This window comes from Electrona antarctica, assembly GCF_951216825.1.
Source record: "Electrona antarctica genome assembly, chromosome: 4".
Lineage (NCBI taxonomy): Eukaryota > Metazoa > Chordata > Actinopteri > Myctophiformes > Myctophidae > Electrona > Electrona antarctica.
In genome coordinates this window covers 13,919,426-13,947,031 of record NC_136809.1, presented here as the reverse complement: position 1 = coordinate 13,947,031, position 27,606 = coordinate 13,919,426, and the positions used below count along the sequence as shown (strand labels likewise).

The 27,606-nt window shown below is 44.7% G+C and overlaps 1 protein-coding gene across 4 annotated transcripts in view; it reads left to right on the top strand.

Moving 5' to 3' along the window:
• The window catches only part of mxi1 (max interactor 1, dimerization protein), a 31,365-nt gene extending 4,764 nt beyond the window's left edge, over positions 1-26,601 (top strand). For 2 of the 4 annotated variants that reach the window (XM_079499651.1, XM_079499653.1), the window contains exons 3-7: positions 1,713-1,739; positions 2,744-2,773; positions 19,406-19,520; positions 21,130-21,313; positions 21,815-26,601. In XM_079499651.1, coding sequence (XP_079355777.1) covers positions 1,713-1,739; positions 2,744-2,773; positions 19,406-19,520; positions 21,130-21,313; positions 21,815-21,978 — 520 coding nt within the window. In that variant the 3' untranslated portion in view covers positions 21,979-26,601. The remainder of the gene's footprint in view (positions 1-1,712; positions 1,740-2,743; positions 2,774-19,405; positions 19,521-21,129; positions 21,314-21,814) is intronic. The other 2 variants (XM_079499652.1, XM_079499654.1) reach the window with 1 other exon arrangement.
• The last annotated feature ends 1,005 nt before the right edge of the window (positions 26,602-27,606 follow it).

Below are 27,606 nucleotides of genomic sequence, written 5' to 3'. Positions count from 1 at the left end.
GTTTCATTATTCTGAAACATTGAAAAAAGTGGAGTTGAATTATTCTTGGATTGTGCATCCAGCATGATTAACAAATCAGATGTTGCCACATCAGTCTCCCTCTTGTAAAATACAGAACAATCTGATGGGAGACATGTGCATTGGGGGAACAGGGACAGCAGCCAAGAATCTCCTCTGATAAAGCCAGAGTTGCGTGCTGAAATAGCCGATCTACAAGCTTGTATGCGAGGGCGACACGTTCTGATCTGGGAGATTGGCTATTTTCGTCTCTCGACTTGACCATGCATAAATCAGCCGATACGATGCATTGTGATTTCACATGCCACTATGGTGCTTACATGAATCTTCCCATTGACAACTATGTATCAAATGGAAGCCTTGCCTCCTCTGTCTCTCAGAGCTTTTTAATATTAATGTAGGAACAGGCCACAAACAGGAACCGTGCATTACTCATCAGCGCAGCACGCTCACTCACTCACGTTGCCTAGTTCTGCATGGCAACAGTCACGATCAGATATAGGTCCAGGCTTGCTCCAGGTGAGGCCACCTCCTTTGTGACATGCCGAGGCTTAAAGTGATGGGCTTATCTCAGTCTGTCCTTTCACCTACTGTTTACAGCGGGGTCGCCTTTATCTCATTGACCTGCTGCCTGTGTGTGTGCGAGCGCGTGTGAGTGTCGGTGCGTGCATGCCCATACACAAGCATGCTTGCGGAACAATTCAGTGTTGTTTATATTGTCATTGAGATTCTGACGTGTTGATAGATGATATGGGAGGTGGGTAACGGGTTTACATTTACAATGATAAAAGAGCATATAAAATCAAGGCGACTTAGATTGAATTTTCGGAGTGGGTTCTGCTGGAGAATATAAAGACATTGTGTGTGGTGCTTCACTGTTGGCTGTAGTGGGGGGCTGGGCTAAGAGATGCCACTGATTCAGAGTAATGGTAGCTTCACGAGAGAGAGAGCATGCGAGGAGGGTGTGTGTGTGTGTGTGTGTGTGTGTGGGGGGGGGGGGCGGCTGTCATACAGATGAAGTAGCTTAGATCAGTGGTTCCCAACCTGAGGCCCGGGACCCCCTTGAGAGTCACCAAATATCGCAGGGAGGGCGTGAGGTCTTGTCTATTTGGAGGTAGTCCTACATTGCACAAAATTGGTCATGTGAAAACCTGACTAGTGAAAGCCCTTGTGTTTTTTATCTACACACTCTTAACATGGTGTGTTGTGTCAGATGTAAGAAGTTGGGCTCCAAGGAAAAAAGGTTGGGTGACACATTTAGATGAATATAAGATACATTGATTCTGTTGTGTGGTTGGCCTATTCAGAGCACAAGTATTACAGGGGGAGCTGCCACACAGTAGAATATGTGAGCTGCGACCTGTCAAACACATGCACGTGAACGCTAACGGCAGTTGTGGGTTTTCTGGTAATGGCGCAGGCCAGCTTATTAGTTAGGTACATGATTTCCTTGTGATAGCTGCTAGTTCTCTTAGGCCATAGACCTTGTCATGTTCAATTAAATGTACTGTCACAGTTGAGTTGATACCCAGTCTTGCATACCCTACTACAAGTACTGTAATGTATTCTAACAGAGACATGTGGTGTTTTTATTGGTATAAATAATTGAAGACAAAAAGCCTCCTTTCTTATGTGGTGACAACTCCCATGTAGACTAATCTCACAAGCTTTTTTATTTATTTTTATTTTGTAAGGAACCAAAGAGGGAAGGAACCAAAGAAGTAAGGAACCAAAACATTTTAATTTGTTTACTTTTGTTTTGGGGCTACCTACCCCCGACCCTTGCACCACTACCGTCACCATATTTCCTGTGCCCCTGCTAACAGCACAACAGGCTGTCATGTTAATACAAGATGAGAAAAGAGAGAGTGGGGGACATAAATCCCCAATAAGGAGAATTGATGATCACATGACCCAGGATAAATTGGTCCCTCCCCCTAAGCCTGTCCCCGTGGTGCAGTGCACTTTATGTGGCTAGGAAGGAACCCAGCCGTTTATGTATCAGGAGGAGGGCCTGTGTCCCTTCAGTGTGTTTCCACACAAAGAAGCTCTTAGGGGCCAGCTGATTCACTTTACATTATTAACAGAGCACTGAACCCTGGCTACCGTGTGTGCACTCACACTTACCCACCAGTGTATGTACTATGTTAGTGCACCACGTGTGTGTGTGTGTGTGTGTGTGTGTGTGTGTGTGTGTGTGTGTGTGTGTGTGACACACACACACACACACACACAGAGATCTGTTGTGCTGTAGTCAAGGCTTTGTAGTGCAACTTTGCAGGCCTGACAGTCATGTGGGGAGGGTGGGACTGGGGAGTTTGTTAGCATTTGTGCGAAGGCTGCACTGCACTTGGCCCTGACTTTGTCTCATTTGGGATTAATTAATAAATCCATTGAAACGAGGCAAAGCCAATTCAGTGCGTCTCTATTGGGCTTTGTTTGTACAGCTTATATGTATATTAGCCAGGCTGTGCAGAATGAGGCTCCAAGAGTGAATAGACCTGAACATGCAATGCAAGTCTAGCCTAGGCTGTTATGAACCACTTATGCCCTATTTTACACGTCCATTCGAAAATAGTTGATCTACAATGCATCTCGATGGGATGTGTGTGGGCTTGTAGGTCGGTTATTTTTGAAAAATGTTGATACATTTTGGAAACTTGGGATACATTTACACTGCCAGGCTGAAACGTGTTTACATGTTCTCTACTTTCTATTGTTGCAGGTCCACACATAATGAGCTGGAGAAGAATAGGTGAGTTCAGTTGGCCTTCCACTTTTACGTTACTTCATTTGAGTACACTGTATGCACACACACACACACACACACACACACACATAACCAGTTCCTCAAATCGTACTCTTACTTTGCTAGGTTTTAGCCAGTGTCCACAAGCAAGCATTTCCTCTTCAACAGGTCATTAAAAACAAAAGTAAAGGGCGACCTAGTTCCAGTCAGCTAAGGGCATTTCTCTTTCTGTCTCTCTAACACTCCTGAGTCACAGCTCTGCATGGGTTTATGCAACAGTGTGGTTGCTAAGGGCTTTGAGTTACATGGACAAGGCAAGGGTGCGTGTAGGCAGGGCTGAAACTGAAGACCAAAGTTCAGTGCTTGTTGAAATGTAAAGATGTCTTTGGAGTGTGTGTGTGTGTGTGTGTGTGTAAGGGGGGGGGGGGGGGGGGAGGAGGAGTTGCCCCGCCCCAACTAGATGCTTGCTTTTCATAGGTTTCACCTGAACGTCAAAGTACTTGGATTTTTCATTGTGATGGTGATGGTTTGCCAGCCACTGCTTCTTCCGTGGAGACAAAAGATGGTGGTTTCTTAAGTAGAAGCCCTTATCAGATTGTGATTCCACCGCCCACATTGGGCACTAGTCGTCTGTGTTTTGGCTTTGTTGTTTCACAAGACAATTGTGCTGTGAGAGGGTTCACTTCCAGACCATAAATAAGAACAGCTAGACTTTCAGGATTTATGGTAAATAAAAAAAACGCCTTCCATTTCATTATCTCCAAGCATGTGGGGTACAATGTGTTAACTATTGCTTAAAACCAATATACTTTGTTGACCCCGGTGTACCCCAGGGCAGGGGTCTATACTTAGTCCTCTCCTTTTTCTCCTCTACACAAAAAAAAAGGTCTACAAGCTTTCGGTGAAGGTTTGCCTATTGTGACATGCCCAGAATATGGATGCTAGCGTTACTGTGGTTAAATATAGTCCAACACAGAGTTCATGCGTCATGATTGTGATGCTAGTATACGTTGCCTTGCTTTTCCCCCCCATGAGGCCAGCCGGAAGCCCAACTGGTCCATACAGATAGCAACAGTGCAGCATCACCCACACAGGTTGCTTCGTCAGTGTTCCTCCGTGCCACCCCATGTGACACCACCATGTGTGGGATGTGGCAGAGATAAAGTGATCCGTGCTTGGTGTGCTCACGGAGGCGCTGGCCTGGAACATGCTGTTCTGTGCAACACTGCACAAGTCATGATGAGGTCCTTGTCCTTTAGTTTGTTCAGCTGAACACCTTGAGTCTGGAGTTGCTGTTTGTAGGGTTGCATTGATTAATCGGCAGATACTTGCCTTGCTGATTCCATACTTGCCATCTTTATATTGGCAAATGTATGTGTGTATCGACATTGACTATCCAGCCAAATTGTTATTTTAAACGCCGGCATCGGTCGAGAACTTTGCTGTCGGTTGCTCGGTTCATCCCTAGTTGTTAGGATTTCAGTTCCAGCCCAATCACATGTTTTATTAACAAAGAAAGAGAGAAATAGAAAATCCATCTTTATTTGTATTTATAAAATAAAATAAAAATGAGGCACACTTTAGGTCGAAATCACTTATAATCCCCACTTTTTCTTTTCTTGCCAGCAGTTAATCCAATTCCCCTTTAACCCATTTTGACCTGAGATCAGATTCTAAAAATGTCTGTTTGAAAATGACAGTTTTCTGAAAAAGCTATGTTTCTATGTCAGTCGTTCTTCGATTTAAAAAAAATAGCAGACCTACAAGCTCGTAGCGCTATGAGCTTGTAGATCTGCTATATTTCAATAGCTAAAGCATAACATAATGCTAACACCAAAAGGGCTTCCCGGCTTCCGCCCAAAATGGGTTAAGCACATGTCCCGCTGTAAGCTATATGTGTCAGGCATAGTTGTGCAGTCAAGTGTGTGAGGCTTACGCCATACACGGTAAAATCCACAGTGTTAATTTATCCATTTGTAACTCTTGAGAGTGCACAAATGTACACTCTTAAGAGTCAAAATGAACCCATAGGATTTGACTGTGTAATTGTGGAGTGGAGCAGCCCCGTCTTTCCATCGCAGCAGACTCCTCTAGTGCTGTAAATTGGAGGCGGCGGCCCATTTACGGCCCAGTCTGGCAGGGGCCTCTGCAACACTTTTATCAGACCCTCACATCTCGTTGCGGCTGTGAAGGCCTCGCCTTCCGCAGCTACCGCAGGACCAGATAACCTCTCTGCAAAGAGCTGGAGTCGTGACGGGGCAAGACCACAGGACTCGGATGAAAGGGTTTTTTGCAAAAACTCACATTCCAGATGCTCGCATAGTGCATGTAGCCCACCAAAGATAACGCCGTGGCCCTGCCACTTTGATCAACGCTCCGCATAACAAACCCATTTTACTGCCACATGTCACCACTAAATTACACTGTTAGGTTTAACAGTACACGGTAAAATCCTCATTGTTAGTTTAACTCTGTGAGCGTAAAACTGGACTGTGGGAACAGATATAACAGAATTGTGTTCTGCCACTATATATAATGTTGCTATTCTAAACAACCCCTTTCATCACCCTGTCCTCTCAATAAGTCATTGTTGTTTGAAATGTGTCAAATGGTGGATTTGCTCACATTATGCCCCAGCTAAGGCCAGTTGTGGTTTAGTCATGTTGAGGCTGAGTTGTATAACACAGGATGAGGGAATTACACGCTGGTGCGCCGATAACTTTTTCCATTTTTCTTAGGTCTTATTTTAGATACCGGTATGTCAGTGCAGAAAGACAGGAAACCACGGGTGTAGATAAAAGAGAGACAATAATAATAATAATAATAAAAAGTCTCTGTTTAGGGTTAATCGATATGACAGGCTTTTTACTCCCTAGAATAACATCAAAAGGAGTCAACGGTCATCAACCTACCCACGTATTAATTTTCATATTGTTTATCAATACTGCATCCATAATAAAGACCGTGACAGATTTTGCTGCCCATGGCACGGTCACATATGCAATATTAGTTTTTCCACTCTGTCCTTTAAAAAGCTGAGTTTGTGTAAACTGTGCCAAACACCTTTCAGCGTGGGCTCTCTGTGGAATATTAACACGGATACCTCCAAGCCATATTTACGAAACAAGCTAAAAAAAACTGAAAACCTGAGGTTTTCACCTGTAACGATCCGCCCCAAAACGGGGATGCTAGAGTTAATGTGGTTAAGGTGGCACGCGAAGAGCAACCTTGAGGGCCGCCCCACTTAGTATTTTTTTGTTCTGTGTCGGTGGCCTGGGATAAAGGAAGATGGTCACGCCTCATTTACATTCGACATTGGATCGGTGTGTGGGTGTTCTCGCCCGCCAGTTTTTTGTTTTTCTTTCCAAAAACTATTTCCCCTTACAAAAAGTGCAAAACACACGCAAACCGTTCCACTTAGATGCAGCCTACAGAACACCACTACATTACGGTACGTGGTATGTCAGTGCAGAAAGACAGGAAACCACGGGTGTAGATAAAAGAGAGACAATAATAATAATAATAATAAAAAGTCTCTGTTTAGGGTTAATCGATATGACAGGCTTTTTACTCCCTAGAATAACATCAAAAGGAGTCAACGGTCATCAACCTACCCACGTATTAATTTTCATATTGTTTATCAATACTGCATCCATAATAAAGACTGTGACAGATTTTGCTGCCCATGGCACGGTCACATATGCAATATTAGTTTTTCCACTCTGTCCTTTAAAAAGCTGAGTTTGTGTAAACTGTGCCAAACACCTTTCAGCGTGGGCTCTCTGTGGAATATTAACACGGATACCTCCAAGCCATATTTACGAAACAAGCTCAAAAAAACTGAAAACCTGAGGTTTTCACCTGTAACGATCCGCCCCAAAACGGGGATGCTAGAGTTAATGTGGTTAAGGTGGCACGCGAAGAGCAACCTTGAGGGCCGCCCCACTTAGTATTTTTTTGTTCTGTGTCGGTGGCCTGGGATAAAGGAAGATGGTCACGCCTCATTTACATTCGACATTGGATCGGTGTGTGGGTGTTCTCGCCCGCCAGTTTTTTGTTTTTCTTTCCAAAAACTATTTCCCCTTACAAAAAGTGCAAAACACACGCAAACCGTTCCACTTAGATGCAGCCTACAGAACACCACTACATTACGGTACGTGAGTGGGCTGTCAAATGTGGTGGGGGACCCATCTTGACTAATAGAGTCATGAGTGTTTTTAACTGGTGTTATTCACAACAATTGTAATGACCTTCAGTTAACAAGATAGTTTGATATCCATGATACAATGAACATTTTTACATCCTTCTTTGCTCAATATATCCAGCTGTAAGGTAATAGGTCTGAAAGGAAGTGAAGAAATTAATTCATTATTAGTAAATAAAACCCTGAGGAGGAAAAAAAAGGGTTTTGTAAGAGCAAGGTGTCCCAATAGTTTTAAGTGGTATGTTGTTTTAGAGTAAGCCTCGCCATTCTTTTCTCATTCTTCCTATAAACTTAATACCTCTGTTTTAGGCCTTCAGGGATGAGTAGCCACACTTTTATAAAGCCCCAGCTCCATGTGTTCTGGATGTGCTGCTGCTGCTGCTGATGCAGCCTCTCCGTTGTCTGCCCAGTGAGCGTGGCCTATTCTGAGGCTTCGCTGCAGGGCCTAAAACCGGCACCATTTGTTCTCCTCCAACGTGACGACTTGTAAGCTTTTCTTAGCTCGGGAAAGCGGCTTAGGGGACTTGATCTTTGGTCTGGTGAGCCCAGCCAGAGCTCTGATGGAGTATACACACGTGCTACTCGGGGCACGTTTCCCCTGCATGGTGTTGTCCAGCGCCAGTCCGCCCACGCCCCTGCTAGCCTGCCCAGTGTTTCAGTTTGACCGACGACGGTGACGGAGCAGGAGGAAGTCATTGACAGGCTGATGGGATGAGAGGAGGGATAGGTCGAACACACATGACTCAGGAGAGCCTTGAGTGGCACACAAACCTGATAATACGCTCTCCCAGTGTGTCAGTTTGTGGTGCACAGGGGACAATCTAACCTGTAATTAACACAGTGATCTACATTGGGTAAACCAGTACCAGGGTGGTATATAATTAACACCAGAGCCCCGCTCAAATGCTGGTGATTGTGGTAATAATTGCTGCTGTTAGTGAAAGTAGGTCACTGGCTTTTATACCAAAGATACATTTCTTCTAACAACTGATTTACCACTCGCACACATTTCAGGGTTAAACGACTGTGTCTTCCAAAAAACAGCGTTAGGAACACCCCAGAGGATCCTAGTTTACCTTTTTTTGGCGTCCACACAGGTCACCCATAACCCCCCGACTGCGCAGCGAAGCTCCCAGGGTTCATTGAGTTGATTTGTACTCTCTCAGACTTTAATCAACACTGAGGATTGTACTGATGGGTCTCTCTGCCCCTGGATCATCTGACCCTTTGACTCTGGTTATCTTGCCACCTCCTTGTTGTGCCCTTATACAGTAAACTGCATCCTCACCGCATTCCGTGAAAGGACAACGTGTTGGCAAACTAACAGGGCCGGGCGGCGGGCATACAGGCTTAGTCAGCAGGTCGGAGCCCAAGGTGTTAGACTCAACGGGCTTGTTTAATTTGAAGGACCAAAAATAGCAACGGTGTGTTGTTTTGAATGAGAGAGAGAGGCCATGAAGTTTAAGCACGAGGAGGAAAAGTATCAAGACTCCTCCTGTGTTCTTTCTGGTCTCTCACCCTGCAATAACAACCCTTCGGCCCGTCCTCCTACGCGACGTTTTGCCATTAACGGTAGCGGCGGTGGGGCAGACTTGTTGATAAGCCCACGCTAGCATAAGTGTACTGACATGCTGTTGTTACATTGCGTTCCAGGATGGAATGCTCCTATGTTCCTTCGCTTGGTAGTTAGTCATGCTGCTTAGTCATTTAGTGGCCACGTTGAACTATATCCACACCTAAATAAAGGCAGAAGAAGTGAGGAAAGAAAGAAAGAAAGAAAAATGCTTATTGGGGGGAAAACGACGCACAGCATATTCATTTGGGCTAAATCTAACTGTCTATTTTTAGCCTCACAGCCGGGGAAAATGGGGAAAACACCACACGCTTTTGACCAATCCCGGTGCCCCATGATGTTAGCAACTCACCAATGAGAGTGCAGATCTTCCCGACTATCTCATGTCTTTCTCTCCTTGAATGCAGGCTGTGGACGAACGGAAATATTGTCTAAAATGTAGAAGCACAACATATACTGTGTATAATGTATTTGGAGGAATAGTACATGGAATAACTTTAGTTAAAATTGTTTAAATCAACTTAACCTAACCTTGTTGAGTTTGCACGCATACTGTGTGTGTGTGTGTGTGTGTGTGTGTGTGTGTGTGTGTGTGTGTGTGTGTATGTGACTGTGTGACTGTGAGTGTCTCTGCATTTGTGTGTTTGTGGGAAAAGGATGTAGTGTGGGCTATGTTTGGATTACGATCCCCATTGGACGTACCAAAGCCTCTCTGCACAGCGACATGGCTGTGGAGAGGATGTGGTCTGAAGGGGCACTGAAACCCCCCCACCCTCATCCCACACACACCTCGCACAGAGCAGCCAACATCTGGCTGAATGGCCCTCGCTTTGCACCAGGCCTGTTTTAGGAGCCATGCTGCCATATTGCAGTTTAATCCAAAGCTTCTCTCGTCCTGACCTAGGCCAGGACCAAGCAAGGGGAGAAGTGGGTGGTGCAGGTCAGCAGCTGGTCGGATGGATGGATGGATGGATGGATGGATGGATGGATGGATGGATGGATGAATGAATGAATGGAAGTGGAGACACTTGATTTTGAGCATAGAAGGGCATTGGAATCGTGTGTGTGCGTGCGCCGTTGAAATAGAAAAACAATGTCTTGGACAACCCAACTAAAGGCATGTGATCTCTACCTCTTTCACTTCTCTCTCTCTCTCTCTCTCCCCTTCTCCCTCCGAGAGTGAAGCCTTTGTCAGTGGAGCAGATTAAAAGGCAGTGTGCACGTGTGAACTAATCCATGTGTCAGTGATGGGTTTCATCCCCATTCTCCCTTGGCTCTGCTACACATACCGCACAGCTGGCAGGACCCCCCACCCCACCCCCTCCTAGTCAGCCTGGTGTGTGTGTGTGTGTGTGTGTGTGTGTGTGTGTGTGTGTGTGTGTGTGGCTTGGTTTTTCAGCTTTTTTTTCTCTCTCTCAAGCTAACCAGTCATCTTTCTTCTTCTCTGTCTGATGATCTTCTGGTTTCCTATGCATCCCCCCATCCCTCTCCCTCTTCTTCACTGTTGCTATGCATCGTTGCAGATGCCTCTCAGTGGCTTGGCATGGCGTCAGTGTGTTGGCGTGACGGCGGGCGGTGTCAGTCTGCCCAGTAATGACTGCCGTCCGTCCGTGGTGCACTTTATTTACCAGCCTTCCGCATGGGGATTGGCTGCAAGAGGGGTTCCCCTATGATCACACATAGATTTTTTCCCCCTTTTCTTTTTGGGTCTACAGCCTCCCATTAGTCTGTTATTATAGTAGCTCCTACACTTTCAGTGTGGTTTCAAATCCCGCATCTCGCTGATGTTTTTCCAAGCGAGTTCCAGTGGCGATCCTAGACTAAACAATCCCGCCGGCGGCGTTCCCGTCCGTCCGCAGCCAGTCACAGGAAGGTGGGACTCTCTTAGCAGCATTTGAGTCTTTGGAAAGGATTGAGAACACAATTCAAGTGAATTGTGAATCTAAAAAGGAAATAACAGCTTTGAGAATAATTAACCACAAGTCTGGCACACCTATTTTTGGCATGGCATTATAGTTGAAAAGTGTTTTCTTTTTTTTTTACAAGCTTGTAGATTGTAGACTATTTTCACTTTTCAACTTGCAATGAAGTATAAGGTTTAGATTCAGAATGATGTGCGCGCGCGCGCGCACACACACACACACACACACACACACACACACACACACACACACACACACACACACACACACACACACACACACACACACACACACACACACACACACACACACACACACACTTTATTACACATTTATGTTTTGTTTGTTGTTTATGTTTTGGGGGGGGCTACAGCCTACAGCCTACAGCCTGCAGGAGAAAGTGAGCATTCCTCACATTCCACAACTGTGTTTGTCAAATGTAACAATTAGCCATCAGTACGCTCAGTCAATGGTTGATTGTACTGGTGGGGCAGCAGGTGTGGGGCACCATGCTACAAACACAAGCCAAGGCAGCGTTCACGTGGGTGTTGTTTAGATTGAGTTTCTCCTGGCAGGCTGTCTTTCCCATTTCCTGGTCCCATTTCCTGGTCTCCCTTGGTGTTTTGTCCACCTGGCTGATCGGTAAGGGTGACACAACTGGGGTTCCACCGCTTAATGGTTGAATTTGCTTGAAGAGACTTTCCTCATCAAACTGGCAGAGAAACCGACAACAGGCTTAGTTCAGTTAGTTCAGTTTTTTTCTTCCTTCTTCATTTGAATAGAAAATCTTCTGTAGAGATCAGCTGGTGAAAAGGATCACTAGGACATTGGCCATTGGCTGGCCTAGTGTAACCCAGCCCAGATCACTCATCTGTGTCGGCTCCCAAGGCTAGTTTCTGGGCAGATTACGAACAGACAGAAGTCCTCTCTCTCCCTCTCCATCTATCCCATCTGTCCATGTTTCATAAAGGAGAAGAGAAATGCATTGGTCTTTCATTGGAGAGAAGTCCACAGCAGCAGTTTAGGTGTGTGTGTGTGTGTGTGTGTGTGTGTGTGTGTGTGTGTGTGTGTGTGTGTGTGTGTGTGTGTGTGTGTGTGTGTGTGTGTGTGTGTGCGTGTGCGTGCGTGCGTGCGTGCGCGCGCACGCCACAGAGAGAATGTATGGGAGCCGAGAAACGTGACGGATTAGTTAGCACGTCACCATCGGGCAAAATATGACTGTGACCAATTTTCTTCAATGTAAAGACATTGAAGAAAAGCCCTAATTTGTTTACCTTTGCCCCGATAACACAGGCTGTCATTTGAATTCATCACCCAGTGCATGAATTTAATTTTTCCATGAGCAATGAGAACATCTTGGACATGTTGTCCAGTGGCTGTTGATGACATTATGCTAGCATTCATACATCATGTGTCAACCATAGACGCATGTTTATGAGTGCATGTACTCACTTCAGAGGACGGCGTACGATGTGGTTTTTCAAGGACTGGTTTGATTGCTTTCTCCAATTTTGTTTTTGCTAGCCATAGCTGGACCATTCCTCATCCCAGATTTCTAACTGCAGGTTTCTAACTGCAGTCCTTTCCTACACGATTGTAACCTATTTATGGTTGTTTTTGAGGCACATATGGTAAAGTCCAGCTTTGCAACCAGGCTATTATTTAGCTGTTTGATGACTATTCCAGCAGTCAGCCTAGAGAGTGTGGTAGTTTTATTTTCAATAACAACCCCTTATTCAGTCAGGTGCTACTGTACTGTCTGTATGAAGATCCATGTGACCAAGGCTACAAACCCATAGCAGTCATGTGAGAGAGAGAAAGAGCGCGAGAGGGAGCCAGAAGGGCCCCTGTGTAAAAGAGGGACAGAAAGAAAGAAAGGAGAAAAGCAGGGAATCATGGCCCATGGTCCATCCTTACGAGGGAAAAAAACAACCCTTGCCTTTGTGTTAACTTAGCCAACCAGTAAACAAAGATGGTGAGCAAATACAGAGAACCGTTGTTTGCCATGTTGCATGTCCATGTTGTGCATGTGTCTGTGCATGCATGTGTAATACTCCCAAGCCGCCCGTGCGTGCATGTGTGTGCGAGCGTGCGTGCGTTTGTGCGTGGAGTACAGTGCACCATATGTATATATATGTATGTATGTATGTATGTATGAATGCATTGAAGGCACACGTACATGACAACACAGAGTAGTTGATATGAAAGACATACAGTTATATGGTGAGTAGTGGGCTGGGCCCGGCTCTCTACATGTATATTGTATGTGGCCATCTGCAGAGTATAGATCAGTGTGCCACGGGCTCACGTGCACTTTCATTCTCTCTGATCTGGGGTGTGGCTACATGTTATGTCCCCAGGCCCCTGAGCTAAGGCAAACACTGCTTTGCTTTTATTATTTTTAGCATCAGAATTATGGACTTAGCCTCTTTTGAAAACAAATACACTCAAATCACGGAAAAGGAAACCGTCCCTTCTGTTTATTTTTCTTGTGTGATTGGATTGCTCTCCTCTTCCTAGTGAGATAATTCACTGCTGATTGGATGCCGTGCTCGATGGAAGGGGCCTTGGACTCGTTTAAATGGAGCTTTGTATTACATGGGCCACTGTAATAGCTCCAGTTATTGCGGTGAATTATGATTTGCGGTTGCCTCAAATGAGCCTTGACACTGCAAAGTAGGGAGAAGGGAAGAGAAAAGTAATACCCTCTCATAAGCCTGATATATATTCCATCATACAATGGTGTCGCGTGCCGAAAATAGCCGATCTATAAGCTCACAAGTCATTGCTTCCGTGATGCGCCGTAAGCTTATAGATTGGCTACTTTCGCCGCCATACGGTGGGGCATAAATTGGGCTTCATCCTTGCCAAGTCGAGAAGTCCTGTGTGATTTCTTCCTTGGTCGGTAAATTGCTAATGCAACGCTATCTTAATTTCCTTCTACATGTCAGTTTAGTAGATTTACAGTGGTTGGAACAGTGGTTGGTGATATGTAATTAGTGTGATAAGTGGGTGAAGGGTCATATTTCCCCTCTCTCTCTCATGTGGATTAAAAGTAGGTCAAACGGGGGGTGGGATTGCATGTGTGTGCTTGTGCGAGTGTACATGTGTTAAAGGCATTTGAGAACGCAGGGTTTTGCTGAAGAGTAAGTGTATTGGTCAGTTAAATCTGACCTTTAAGAGCCCATCCAGTAATTATGTCAGACATCTTGGATGGCCTGAGAAGTCATTCATTATTTACTTATCCACAAGTTGGGAATCTAGGGCAAGCCATAGCTTTTCCTTCCAGTTTTCACACTGACTAACCGTGTCAGTTCCAAGGGAATTTGAATAAAAAATTGTGCGGAAACTATTGGAGATTTTTCAGCACAGCCGTAACCATGCAAGGTTTTATCCATGCAAGGCTTTTGAGAGCAGTACAGTATTTCATCTATTAACTTCCTATTTCTCTTTAAGCACAAATCAATGTTAAGTTTGAGTCATGAGATTTAGTCATAAGATTCTAAAACGTCATTATTGCACATAAGCAATCACAGGGTGGTTTTTTGCCCACTTCTGTAAAAACTAAAGGCCACACTATGCGTGAGTGAGTCAGCTACAGCAGTAGCAGTGCAAGCATGTCCATGGCCGCATCAGAACGTTTACACCTGTCATTCTTCTACGCTCATGCAAAGTTACCTGTGTCTGAGCTACGTATACAGCTGGGCTTTCCTTTTAGGATGTTGTCAGCAGTATTCATCTCTCTCCCTCTCTAGTGCTCTAAACCTCCAAACTGTACAGGGCGTCCAAATGGAAAGCAGAGAGGGGGAGTGGGCGAGCAGGATTGTGTCCTCCTCCACATATACTGAATAGAGAGTAAGAGCATGCATATATACGCAAGAGCTGGGTGAGGCAGGCCTGCCTTACAACAAAAAGGGGTGGGCTTCAAAATGCGGCTTTGAAAAGAGCTCCATTTTACTTTGATGGCAGGCAGGGTGAACGGATCCTAGCATGGCATAGCTGGTGTATGACGGAGAGAGAGAGAGACACCTGTGGTTATCCGGGGTGGATGTGATGGCGGTGGGGGGTAGATGGATATCAGGAGTGGGGAAGAAAAGGTTTGGCGCAGTGACCCAGGGTTAGCTGGCTGCTTGCTCACACAGCAGAGCTGCCCGCCTGTGTACCCATCTGGGCCTGTCGGGAACACAGAGGCCACAGGAACACACGCATGCACACACACACACACACACACACACACACACACACACACACACACACACACACACACACACACACACACACACACGAGGAGTGGAAGCGTCACATTGTCTCAGGAGGAAAGGGAAGGCTGGCTGTGAGCGAGGAGAGCCTGCCAGCCATTGCTGTGACCACGCTGCTTGTATAAGCCACTCTTGTCGGTCTGTCTGTCCAACATTTTCTAGCGCAATCACATGTTTACACACAGCCTATTATTACATGTGAAATACGTGCCAGTTCAGGTGCAAATTAATAATAATGTTTGCAAAGTTGAAAAAGATTCCATAAATTCACTTAAAAACCCCTAGCACTCCCTATTCTGAGGGAGCATAATAGGCAAAGATCTACACAGCAAAGAGATTTGGTGTAGAGGAGAAAAAAGAGTGAACCAAGTATAGCGCCAAGTTAATTCTAAATATAGAGGGTTAAAGTGGTTAAGCTAGCGGAGACTTGCCCAAAATGACGTAGTTCCGGTCACCATGTTTTTTTGCTATGAATGTGACGACATTTGTAAATACAACAGTGACCATCAAAATAAACACACTTATTGCCAGAAACGGGGTGGGATTTAAACAGATGCTCTCCCCATTCGGCTGTAAAAACAGTATGGTATTATTTTCCCCTTCTCTCTCTCTCTCTCTGGATCCTTCCCTAGTAAATACGAGTTAAATTTAGGCCTATTTGTTTCTCTTGCTTTATTGCAGCAGGGGATTTGAGGTCCCCTGTTGTGCGTGACAATTCAGAGCATACGTCTGCCTGGTAGCAACTGGCCATGTGTTATGTAATCAGCCTCACACAGAGAGTCCCCCATTCACGCTAAAGTAATGCTAATTAAACGCCATTCATTGGTTCTGGACAAGGTAAGTGAGAAGCAACGGGAATGACTAATGCTGATAGCCACTGACTAACATTAGCCTGCGTTCTATTTGTAGCTGATCAATAAGCCTTATTAATGACAATGAGCTGTGACTGGCTGGAACACTTGTTTTATCCCAGCTTGCCCCTGCTGAATGAATTGCTAGGCTAGCCATGCTAACTTCCTCTCTCTGACATAGCCCACTGGCCTGTGGTGTCACGTCTTTTAGTGAACCTCACCTTAGATAGCATCCATAACCTCTGGCAGTCATTGAATGAGTTAACCTGCGGCTGCTAACAGACTAGACTAGGGTTCCCGTCTTGAAGGGTAACCCCCCCCCCCCCCCCCCCCCCCCCCCCCCCCAAAGGAGTTCCCGTCCAGAATCTATGGCCATGGTACCTCCTCCGCTGTGAGGGAGGTTCTGGCTGAAGGAGGTTCTGGCTGCAGAATGCAGATATTTAAGCTCACAAGCCATTTGTACTGTAAGCTGCAAAAAGCTTAAAGTCTTTGGCCCATGGTCTAAATGATAAGCATGTTCAGGCATTGGGACATTTGACCTCTCTGGCGAACAACACCAGTTGGAAAGGGCCTTGTCAGTGACATTTAACTGGTCAACGTGGCCTGTTGTGGGTCATGATGTTCGCACAGACTCCCATGTTGGACTGATGTTCTTGGTAATGGACGTACAGTACCATCTTGTCTTATTCATTCTCCCTCTCTCACTCCGCCCTGCCTGATGATTACCATTGTGCTGTGCCCTCGCTCTTACATCATAACATTCTGCAGAACCACTTGTAATGCAGACAAGAGATTAGGCCTGCCTATCGACCGTGCCCACTCCAGAAGCACAGTGTGTGTGTGGCAGTTTTGAAGGCTACCATCCCGCAGTAAACTATAGCATTTGTACGGGAGGAGGACAGACATTGTCAACAGAACGCGGCAGACTGAAGAAACCGTAGCACTGTCTGCCGTCGTCACCATCGCCGTCACCATCGCCGTCACCATCGCCGTCACCAAGGGCGTGGAAGGGTGTTGGTGGTTTTCACGCTTACTCAGCTGAAAAGGATTCACAGCCCGCACCACATGGACTAATGAAGGCCTGAGTCTACCCTAAGCACTGTTATGGGTTCTCTCATCAACTCCGTAGTGTTGCTTTGGAGACATGGACGGTACTCTCCTCAAAAATGTACTGTATCTAATCAATTCAGTCAATTATTATTGCATTGATTTGCTGATATGTAAAATAAACGTATACGTCTAAGACTCAATTAATAGAAAATCCCTAAGGAAACAATCAATAGTTGCAGCCCTGGTGGAGGTTATCTGAGGTCTGGTTGTAGAGTTTTAATCTGCATGGGAGTGAAGCAGCAGCAGTAGTAGTGAGTGAAGAAGGCGGTGGTTGGTTGTGTATGTGTGGTGGTGTGGTGTGGTGTGTGTGTGAGGAGTAGTAGGCCTGTTGTCTGGAGTTTGTTCACTCAACGCCCAGGCATGTAGGCACTAGGCAGACTGACATGTTCAGACGTGTCTGCAGACTCTGTCCTGCTGTGCCCTCCTCCTAGTCAGCTGCCTCGTCAGTCAAAAGTACACACCGGAGTAGGACATGTACGTGTGTGTACACGTGGTGTGTGTGTGTGTGTGTGTGTGTGTGTGTGTGTGTGTATCTCAGATAGATTGGCGTTATGGTAGTTTGTGTGTTGTACATGATTTGAGCTTGTGTTTAACCGCAGCATCCATATGCTTGGAGGAACATTGGCCCAAAATTGCAGATGTGACGTCAGATACAGTACTAGTCAGCCAGGGCGCCTAATGGAGGGGAAAGGAACTGGTTGGAATAACATGTTCTTCCACGCGCCATGTCCTACCGGGGAAACTCCCCCCTATCAGATGATAAGAAGCAGCCTGATCACTCCTCAGGCATTGAATGATGAGCTCAGTTCAGGGCTCTCAGGATTACAGCTTAGGCAATTGGCACCGGGTGAAAAAAGAGTTACAAAATCGTCTGACTTTTTTTTGTACAGGGCCAACTCAGGTGAGGTCCAGTTGACTAATTCCAGAGGGTTTAAGTGGTTAAATCCAATTTCAAGATGCCCAAGACACCAGGTTGAAAGAGGTTTAAGTAGGGTGTGTGTGTGTTGTACAATTATGAGCCCTGGGTACGACGTGTGCGTTTTGCGTCAGCTGTTCTGTCGCCTCACCGCTCTGTGCTACTGTGTGTCCTGAACCTCACCCCGTCCCAGCCTGCGTCGATGCAACAGGCGTGTGTGTGATTAATCGCGGCATGTCATCTGCGTACGTGCGTGTCGATCGGGGCCACAGTAATAAGGAGCTGGTGGCAGGGTTAGGATAAGAGAGGCGGAGAGATAGATGGACTGCTCGCTGATAAAGACTGAATGTAGGCTCCATTCGGCCCCATGAATAGAAGTGATTACACACTCAGACGACCAGAGACAGACTGATAGTTATCACCGTTAACCCCCCCCCACACACACACACGTGTGTGCACACACACACACACACACACACACACACACACACACACACACACACACACACACACACACACACACACACACACATAAACACACACACACCGAACAACATATCTCCTGACTGTCCCCGTAATACTTCTGGTGGCACAAAAAAACTGTCTGTACTGTCTGTAACTGTCTGCACACACACCCTCCCCATAGGGTACTTGTTTTTCCACATAGTTTAACAGGACACACACACACACACACACACACACACACACACACACACACACACACACACACACACACACACACACACACACACACACTCTCACGATGGTAATAGCTTGCTCTCATGTTCTTATCAGGACTATCCATGCATAACTTTAACCTCCCCTCCTCCTCCAACACACACACACACACACACACACACACACACACACACACTCCTGCTCAGCCAGCACTCACATGTCTCCAATACACATCTAGACAGCCTGTAGTCAAAGCAGCAGAGCATAGCAGAGGGTCTAGTGGGTTCCTGGATGTGCCCTCGGAGCACACCTTAATGGGGGAGTGGCCTTGGGTCTCAGGCCACTGCTTTGAGTCCTACTGTCTTCCTGACGGCGTCCCGTGGTGGTCGGTTGAAAGAGTAGGCCCTGCTAATGGTCTGCTGATTGTGTTATGGCCTCAATTATCTCTCTTTACCTCTCAACTCTGGGCCATTAGCTGGGAAGATAGTACTCGGGCCCTGTCTGCAGTCACGGACATAACAGGGACTGTCAAGATGATGGAGAGTGGGAGCCCGGGTGGGCGGGGGTACAGGAAATGCCGTTGTACCTATCCTGTCCCTCTCTCCGCTGAAACGGCTTCATTTTTGTAGCGTAGACGAGACGGGCTACTATAAGTAGAGTGGAATGTGTACCACTGACTAGAAGGGTAATGGATCTGTGGAAGGTTTAACATGACATGACTAATGTGTGATGTCTCCGCAGACATCTCTGGAATTGTGTGTGTCCCATTAGGGTCGTGCAATGAAAAGGCTCATCCTGAGGTTTAGAGCACAACATTTGTGACTGAAAGGTGAAATCTGACCCTTGATGAGCAAGGCATAAGATTTGGTTTTGGGCTAATGTCTTCATGATGAACCCCTGGTAAAATCACAATGTGTAATATACTTAATTGACCAGAGTCCAGGTCTCTATATCCTAGGCCTGCTTCTTTTTTTCCCGTCTACACCAAATGCCCAAAATATCCGATCTACATAACAAGCTCACAACCAAACACGTTGCAAGCAGATTCATGTGGTTAATAATGTTGTGAGTGACTGCATCATCTGATCATGTGCGCTTGTCTTTCGTCTCCCCTGTTCTTTGCAGACGAGCTCATCTGAGGCTGTGTTTGGAGCGGTTGAAGTCACTCATACCACTGGGACCAGACTGCAACCGGCATACCACGTTGGGCCTGCTCAACAAGGCCAAAAATCACATTAAGGTAACGGGGGCACAAAAATGTGATATCAAAAGTCTGACCAAAGTAAACACTTTAAAGGACAATTCCGGTTTAACCATCTTCTTACCTTAATCTGATGTTATTATATCCAATAACGAGTGGTAGAGGTGAAACTTTTATTACATAACTCCAAACGGAGCCCACCGGAGCTCTGACCGTGCACGCTGGGTCATGCGCTAAATTGCTTATTTTGATCGCTTGAAAGCGCTTTTTCCCCATACACATCCGTCTTTCATAATGACAAAATACGATGCACAGTGTTTTGTCCAAAAGGGGTTTCTGTAAAAAAGGCAAATGAGACTATGACCTAGCGTGCATGCTCTGAGCTCCGGTGTGCTCCGTTTGGAGTTATGTAATACAGTTTTCACTTCTACCACTCGTTATTGGATATAATAACATAGTAAGAGAATGGTTCATCCGGAATTCAACTTTAATTGAATATTTGCTTTAAGCTTCCCTGATAGTTTCAGCTAGCTAACTAGCCCAGTTGTTTTGGTTTTGAAAATAGAAGATCTAAAGAAACAACAATCTCTCTAGCCTACATCGGCCTTTTTTTCTATTTGTCATGCAATGAAGTATAAAGGGCTTTAAGTGGTTAAACCTCCAGAATGACGAGTGGCAAACGTTTTCACCCTCCAAAATGAGCAGTGGAATACACCTTCCACCTCTGGAGTAGCTGTGAAATTGACAAAAGTCAACAGCACTTGGTTACTGTTAACTGACTGCCTTGGTATATCCTAGTGCTGAGGCGCACACATACCACTGTGTGACAGCCTGATGTCTACAGTACCTCATGCTTCTCCCCATCCATTTAAAAAACAAAAACACAAGCATGTGACTGGGTGAGATGGAGCAGCTTGCACATGGAAAGCCAAGTGTGTGACTGGGTTGACATCACAGAATCAGGAGAAGCACAAAGCCTGAATTGTTACCGCGTGTCTCCCCCTTCTGCTGCTGCTGCTGCAACTTGAGTCATGACAACAGCTATGGACGGCTTCTTCATCTGGTCGCCGGGAGTCGTGTTCATCGCTGTTGGCGGCGGCCGTGACACGGTGCGAGGAGGGGTTTGACATGTGGCTGTGTCATTCAGCGCTCTAGCTGCTACCCGTTGTGTAGAGACACTAGTAGTAAACAAAGGGGGTCTGGCATAGAAGTTACCACGCTGTTAACAATGCAGGTAAAGAAAGTTGCCATTGTTTTTGCTGGAAAGATTGAAAGGACACAATGGGGGATTGGTGACTGAATGCTGATGCTGGGGTTTCAGGCCTTTGAAATGGATAGGACTCTCTGCTGTCTCTTTAACCTCTATCAACCGGCCGTCTGTATTTTGGGCATGTCATTATAGGTGAAGAAGATGGTCAAAAAGAAAAAACAAATATAGCAGATCTACAACAAGCTTGCATGTTGTGAACTTGTAGATGGACAATTTTCATTTTCCGTTATGCAACCAAGTACACCTGTCTCTTAATTGCGATGGTGACCTGATTCATTGCGCATTTTGTCATGGTATCATCAACATGAAAAGCCTAACAGCCGTCCGGCCTAACAGTTTTGCTTTCTGCCCCCCGCCCAAACGCTTTCCTCTGGACAGAAACTTGAAGACGCGGACAGGAAGAGCCAGTACCAGCTGGACTCCCTGGAGCGCGAGCAGCGTCACCTCCAGCGTCAGCTGGACCTGCTGAAGGGCGGCAGTGGGGCCCCAGTGGAGGGGGAGAGGATACGCATGGACAGTGTGGGCTCCACCCTCTGCTCCGAGCCCTCTGACTCTGACCAAGGTGAGCAGCTCTAGTTAATAGTCTTTTTGGAAAGGTGGGAACCTTTTTTATTTTTTTCAATGTCCAAACCCATTACTTTTCAGGAAATGTGCTCCAATGGATCCAATGTTATTTGAGTATGATTTAGTCACAAGCTATTGTTAATGCTTTTCTTACTTTTTTATATTTAAAACCAACAGACGGAATTCAATTTCAAATGTTCTTTTCTTTAAAAGATTTAGCAAAGATAGCAGATCTACAAGCTCACAACAAAGCGCAAAGTGTTTTGTGCTTGTAGATCGGCTATTTGTGCGATGAAGTGGTGCATTACAACAACAAAAACACCCCACCATAAACAGAAATATGGGGACGTAAGGGTTCTGCGTAACAGCAATGTTATCCTTAATGGTAGCAGCTTAGGGAACGGCATTTTCACCTCTCCGCAGAAGGTCAATAAGAAAGTATAATGTTTGTTTATTGTACGTTGGTAAATTGTGTACCCCCTTCCCCTGTTGTCTGCAGAGGAGATCGAGGTGGACGTGGAAAGCACAGAGTTCTCCCATGGAGAGATGGACAGCGTGAGCACGGCCAGCACCAGCGACCTAGACGACCACAGCAGCCTGCAGAGCGTAGCCAGCGACGAGGGCTACTCCTCCTGCAGCGTCAAACTTGCCTTCTCCTCCTAGAGGCCCGCCTTCCCACCCCTCGATCCACACCGCACACACTCCAAATCACGCCCGCCCGCCCCGCCTATCCATCCAGTTACCTCTGATGATGCCCATGATGGCCCCAAGCTGGGGTGTTGTCGCTTTCCCATGTCGTTCCAGCCTGTCGTTGGCAACTTCCCGTCCCATCTCCAACTCCTCGCTCCACCTTTCCCCCGTACGCTGCTCCACCCACAGAGCTCCACCACCTCCTCTACAAGCAGAAGCCCTGGGCCAGCACCGTCACCAGGGACCCAGCACTCCACCCAAACAGAGACAACTAAATTGCAGTTGATGATCCTGAGACGGCAAAGTGCTTTCAGAGTCGATATTTATTTTACAGAGAGATCAGATCATAGACTGGGTTGATATGAAAATCTCTGATCAGCATCATCATCTCGATTTTAAACCCATCTTTTATTGAAGGGTATGAATTAAAAACACACACACACACACACACACACACACACACACACACACACACACACACACACAGACACACACACACACACCCACACACACACACACGGTAGTATATTTTTTCTGTAGGGTGACGTAACGTTACCTTCAGACATTTCCTTCAACACAATCATCCACCATTTCTTTGACATGCTACCCCTGGATTTGATCCAAAATATACTTAGATTCCCATAATGCAGTAATAATTTGTGGTCGCTGTGTTCCTCCCTGTTTGTGTGTGAGGGTGTTGAACTGATCCCGTGTCAGCTCTGTCTTCTGCTGGAATTGGATTCACCACTTGAACCCTAGCATCCCTAATGTGACATTTTGAGAAAATGGCAGATCTACAAGCGTACAACAACTCGCGTTGTGAACTCGCAGATCGACGGTTTTCTGCGAAGATATTTGGTGTATAGTGAAAACAAGAGGGGGCCTAGGGTAGAGCCCTTGGTAATATGGTCAACTAAGTATAGGGTTTAAGTGGTTGAAGAAATAAGAACAAGTGTAATTTGGACAATGGCGAACTGTGGGTTAACTTGCCATATCAAAATAGTTTGGCCCCTTTTACGTGTCCTATTTTATTTTAAATATATCGTAAACCTTGTCTTATGTCTTTCATTACCTCTGCTCGACACCGCAGCAACTTGGACACTTGAATTGGTGCTATTGTGAAACAAACCAATGGGAAAGCAGATCAATAACTAAACATTGAGAGCAATCAACCGAATCTGCCATGACCCTTTCCCTTTCCATCCGAGAAACAGAAATCGGAGTGTGGGGGGGAGGGGGTTGAACCACATACATTCCCATCATCTGTGGATGCTCGGTGCATTTCGAAAGAGTGGAAATTGCAATGTGTTTCGTTTTCTGTTTTGTTTTTCTTTCTCAACAAGCAGCTACAAACAAGCTATCGTGCACTCGCCTACTTTAGAGCTGTCCATAGACAAACGGCACAAAACCAAGAAGTAAAAAAGCAAATGTGTTCAATAGACTTTGGAATAGATGTCCATCCTCTTTCCAGCAGTAACAAGCAATAACTCTTCATCATTGTTTTTGTCTCCGCAGTTTGAACTTCTTTTTTTCTTTCTCTCTCAAAAGACACATAGCTGTGCGTGTGTGTGCGTGTGTGTGTGCGTGTGTGTGCGTGTGTGTGTGTGTGTGTGTGTGTGTGTGTGTGTGTGTGTGTGTGTGTGTGTGTGTAACCGTCCAAAAAGCAAATTCGACTTGCTTGTTTTTGTACATATATAAAAATAGCTTAATAAATTCAAGACAAAAAAAGGAAATTGAAAAGGAGGAGAAATGGTAGAGCTCATGGATAGAACTATTTGCCTCTGTTGCTGTTTGACCTGTGTTTATTGTGCATTTTAAATTATATTTTTGGACAGATTTTATCTTCTCCAGAGTGGCAGTGGATGTGGCATGAACAGTATTACTTTGTTCATTTTGCTGGTTGAAACGTTCAAAAGTTACTAACTCTGTAGCTGCCCTAAAAAAACAACAGTTACTTTTCAAGACAAAAAGAGAGAACTAAATCAGAACAACTTTGTATCCAGGCCACGCTCAAAGACTTCTGTTCATGAATGCTGAGTCTGCCTGGCACACTTTATTATTTATTAGACATGTTTCTTTATTTTATTTTTGTGGATTTCCTTTTTATTTTACATGAATGAAAAAGCTGTATGGCATTCCTCTGGTGATCTGTGGAGTTAACCACTTATTCCCTATTTTAAAAGTATATTGAATCTACCAACTCACATTGCGTCACATCGTAGAATCTTTGAAAATATTTGAACCTTTTGGAAAATTATAAAAAACGTCCAAAATTAAGTTAAGTTTAAAAAAAAAAGAAAAGAAAAAAGGGTGGAGGCATATGACGTCATTGCCTGTGTTAAAGAGGTCACTGACTCTACTCCCCCCCCCCCCCTTCCCCGCAAGCGTTACTGAGGTTACCCTCAAATTGCACTTCGACCCGAGTACCCCCCCCCCCCACATAATTTTAGACTGAGAGAAAGGATGAAAAATAAACACCGCCCTGAATTGATTTTCATTTTAAATATTTATTCCTATTCAGAAAAAGTAAAGCATGAAAAAAAAAAAAGATAAGTTATATTATTTTTGTCGTCTTCTCTCCTTGATTCTATCTCCTCATTCCTAATTTTAAGAATTGTATATGTGATGGATTTCCTTTTTTCTTGATTTATTTTCTTTATTATTATTTTTCTTTTCTTTTGGGGGGGGGGGGGGGGTAAAAGAAAAGTTATGTAGCCATGTTATGTTTTTTTTATTTCTTTTTTCTGATGTTTTATTTGATAGACACTTGAAATGTAATGGGCCCCTAAGCTGCTCCTAGTGGTGAGCCTCGACTGTTTGGAATTGACAGCCTTGTCCAGATGCCCACTTGACAATAATCGGTTTAATCAAAATGGCCGGACCCCCATCTTTCGGATTTGTGCTCACATGTGTACCTGTCCTCTTCTTTTCTTAAATCTTCTGAAGTGTCTTGACCTAGTCTGCTTTGACGGATTTGTACTTTGTTATACGACGGGGTCAAGTGCCAAAAATAGCGATCTATTTTGCTCAATGTGGCGGATCTGTGATGCGTTGTGGGCTTGTTGATCAGCTATTTTACGCTCGCTATACAGTGTCATATGATAAAGTATAAATCGGGCTTAGGGGGCATTTCTGGACAAGGCTTATGAATAGCCAAGTCTAACTGGCAAATTCTGAGCCGGCTACTACCCAATAAAGGGGTCTAAAGTCCTCTTTTCCTCTATTAGGAGGATCGTAGTCTCTATTAGACTTAATGTTTTAGCTGACAACATGTGTCTTACATTTACAAGGCCTCCACCTGAGGATTTAAGAAGTAAAAGAAAAACAAATCCTTGTGTGTCTCAGAGGTAGATCATTATGGTGTATATTTTGACATATAACCTCTGGGGTGGAACTTAACGTTGAGGTTGTTGGACTTGGCATTTATCTCAGAAGGTCACCGCTTTGGTGCTCTGTCTTCAAACAAAACGCCAAACCACCTCAAACACCCACGGTGTCCTCTGGTCTCCCTGAGGGGCAGTTTATATTTACTCTGCCCCCCTCGATTTATTAATCTCTCATCTTCTCCCAGTGTCTTTTGTTTGATCTGTCAGTTTTATGAATCTGCACTGCTGAGGAGGAAAAAGAGCCCATGTTTGACAACAAAGAGTTTGGTCAAATAGTACTTGCAAATAATACTTTTAACCACACGAACCCTACCGTCCCTATTCCGGGCATTTTTAATAAGAGGCAAAGATTCAGAGAAAATAGCTGCTGTACAAGCTCACAAAACTTGTATATCGGCAATTTCTGCTAAGAAGAAACATGTATATATTTTTGCAAATACTATTAGACTTAATGTCTGACTTCTATTGTGTGCGCATGTGTGTGTGACTGTGACTGTGTGTGTGTGTGTGTGTGTGTGCGTGTATTATCTGGCTGTGCATGAGTACGCCTTGCCCCAGATCAGTCTGTGTTAAACAGGGTTCGGTTCATGTTAAGTTCATTCAATTCAGTTCACTCAAAGGTTTTCTTCAAAGTTCAAAACTGGAAATCTTTTGCTATTGAAAACATTATACCGTAGACATCCACTCTATAAAAAATGATTATAATATTGGTTGTAATTTACACTACAAATTGAGTCGGGTAGATACTGAAGCACAGGGCTTCTTATAAACTGAAGCACAGGGTTTCTTATTTCTCACCAAGCTGCAATGTGAAACAAGAAAATGAAGTCACACATTGATGATTGCGATTCTTTGTTTTTTTTACTCCGTTTACTGTTAAGGATATGAATACAATCTAGTCAAGGCTTCATATACAGTATAATGAACATTTCCAGCTTTGCAGTTTGTAAAGAAATTAACTTGGAAAAAGTGGACATGCACAATTTCTTTTGAACCCTTATTCGATGTTGGGGTCTTGGGCAGCACCATGGGAGATTGAATGAGCGGGTCCTTGAGGTCAATGTAGTTCAACCAAGCAATCCCACTAAGGGAAGTCTCCCTGTTGTTTCTGAACTTGTGGCCATCCTTTGTAAAACATGCACTCTGTTGAGGATTCTAGCCGTGTAAGTTGAAGATGCAATACTTACAATAAAAAAAAAACATTGTCAAACCTGACTCCAAAGTAATTTTTCTCTCTAAAATGCTATCCACTTAATTGAGGTCAAACATACTTTAAAATTCAATCTCCGTGTATGTGCAGGAATAAGTTTGCTTTCAAAAGAGTTCCCTGCTAAACATATTTGTATTTATTTATTAGGATATTTTGTTTGTGCCTGTTATTTCTTCAGTGCTTTTCTTAGCCTTTATTGATAGCAGTAGTGGAGATCGGAAATGAAGAGAGAGAGCAGGGGACTGACATCAATCAATTGGTCTGCCCCGGCATGGGAGTCCACTTGCTAACATTAAGAAATAAAAGTTTGCTTATATATTTTTTTGCTAAGCAGTTTTGTACTTCAACTTCAAATAGTTTTATCGTATTTAGCCACCACCTAATACTCGTACAATTCAAATGTCAAACTTTCCTTTAAGTAGCATGTGACATGTCAAACTAGGGGGTTTTCATGATTCTGAATCCATTCCAAGCATTAGTTTTGCACAAAATACACTCCTTGGGCAAAAAACAGCCATAGCCACTTGCCCAAATGTGCCGAAAATGTGCTGACCTCATCACATTTGTGCTGACCTCATCACATTTGTCATGATGTCTATGGCCGTTTTTAGCCCAAGGAGTTTTTTTTGTGCAAAACGAATGCTTGGAATGGATTCAGAATCATGAAAACCCCCTAGTTTGACATGTCACATGCTACTTACAGCATAAGGAACGTTTGACATTTTTGACAATTTTGCCTGCCATAGGATGTTAATGGTAGACAAGACACCCCTATAAAAAAAATTGCCCAATACTGACAGCCGGTCAGCAAGTCGATGAATGTATGTATATAGACAATATTTTAGGTCAATAAAAAAGACTATATACCAAATTTCCCACTAAACAAAAGAAGCCTGTCGGCTGTCAGACTATACACTGTCAGGGTTCAATTAAAGGTATATTCAGTGATTTCACTTAATTCAAATATCACTTATTTTTTCTTATTTTTTGGATAATCCTCCCTAC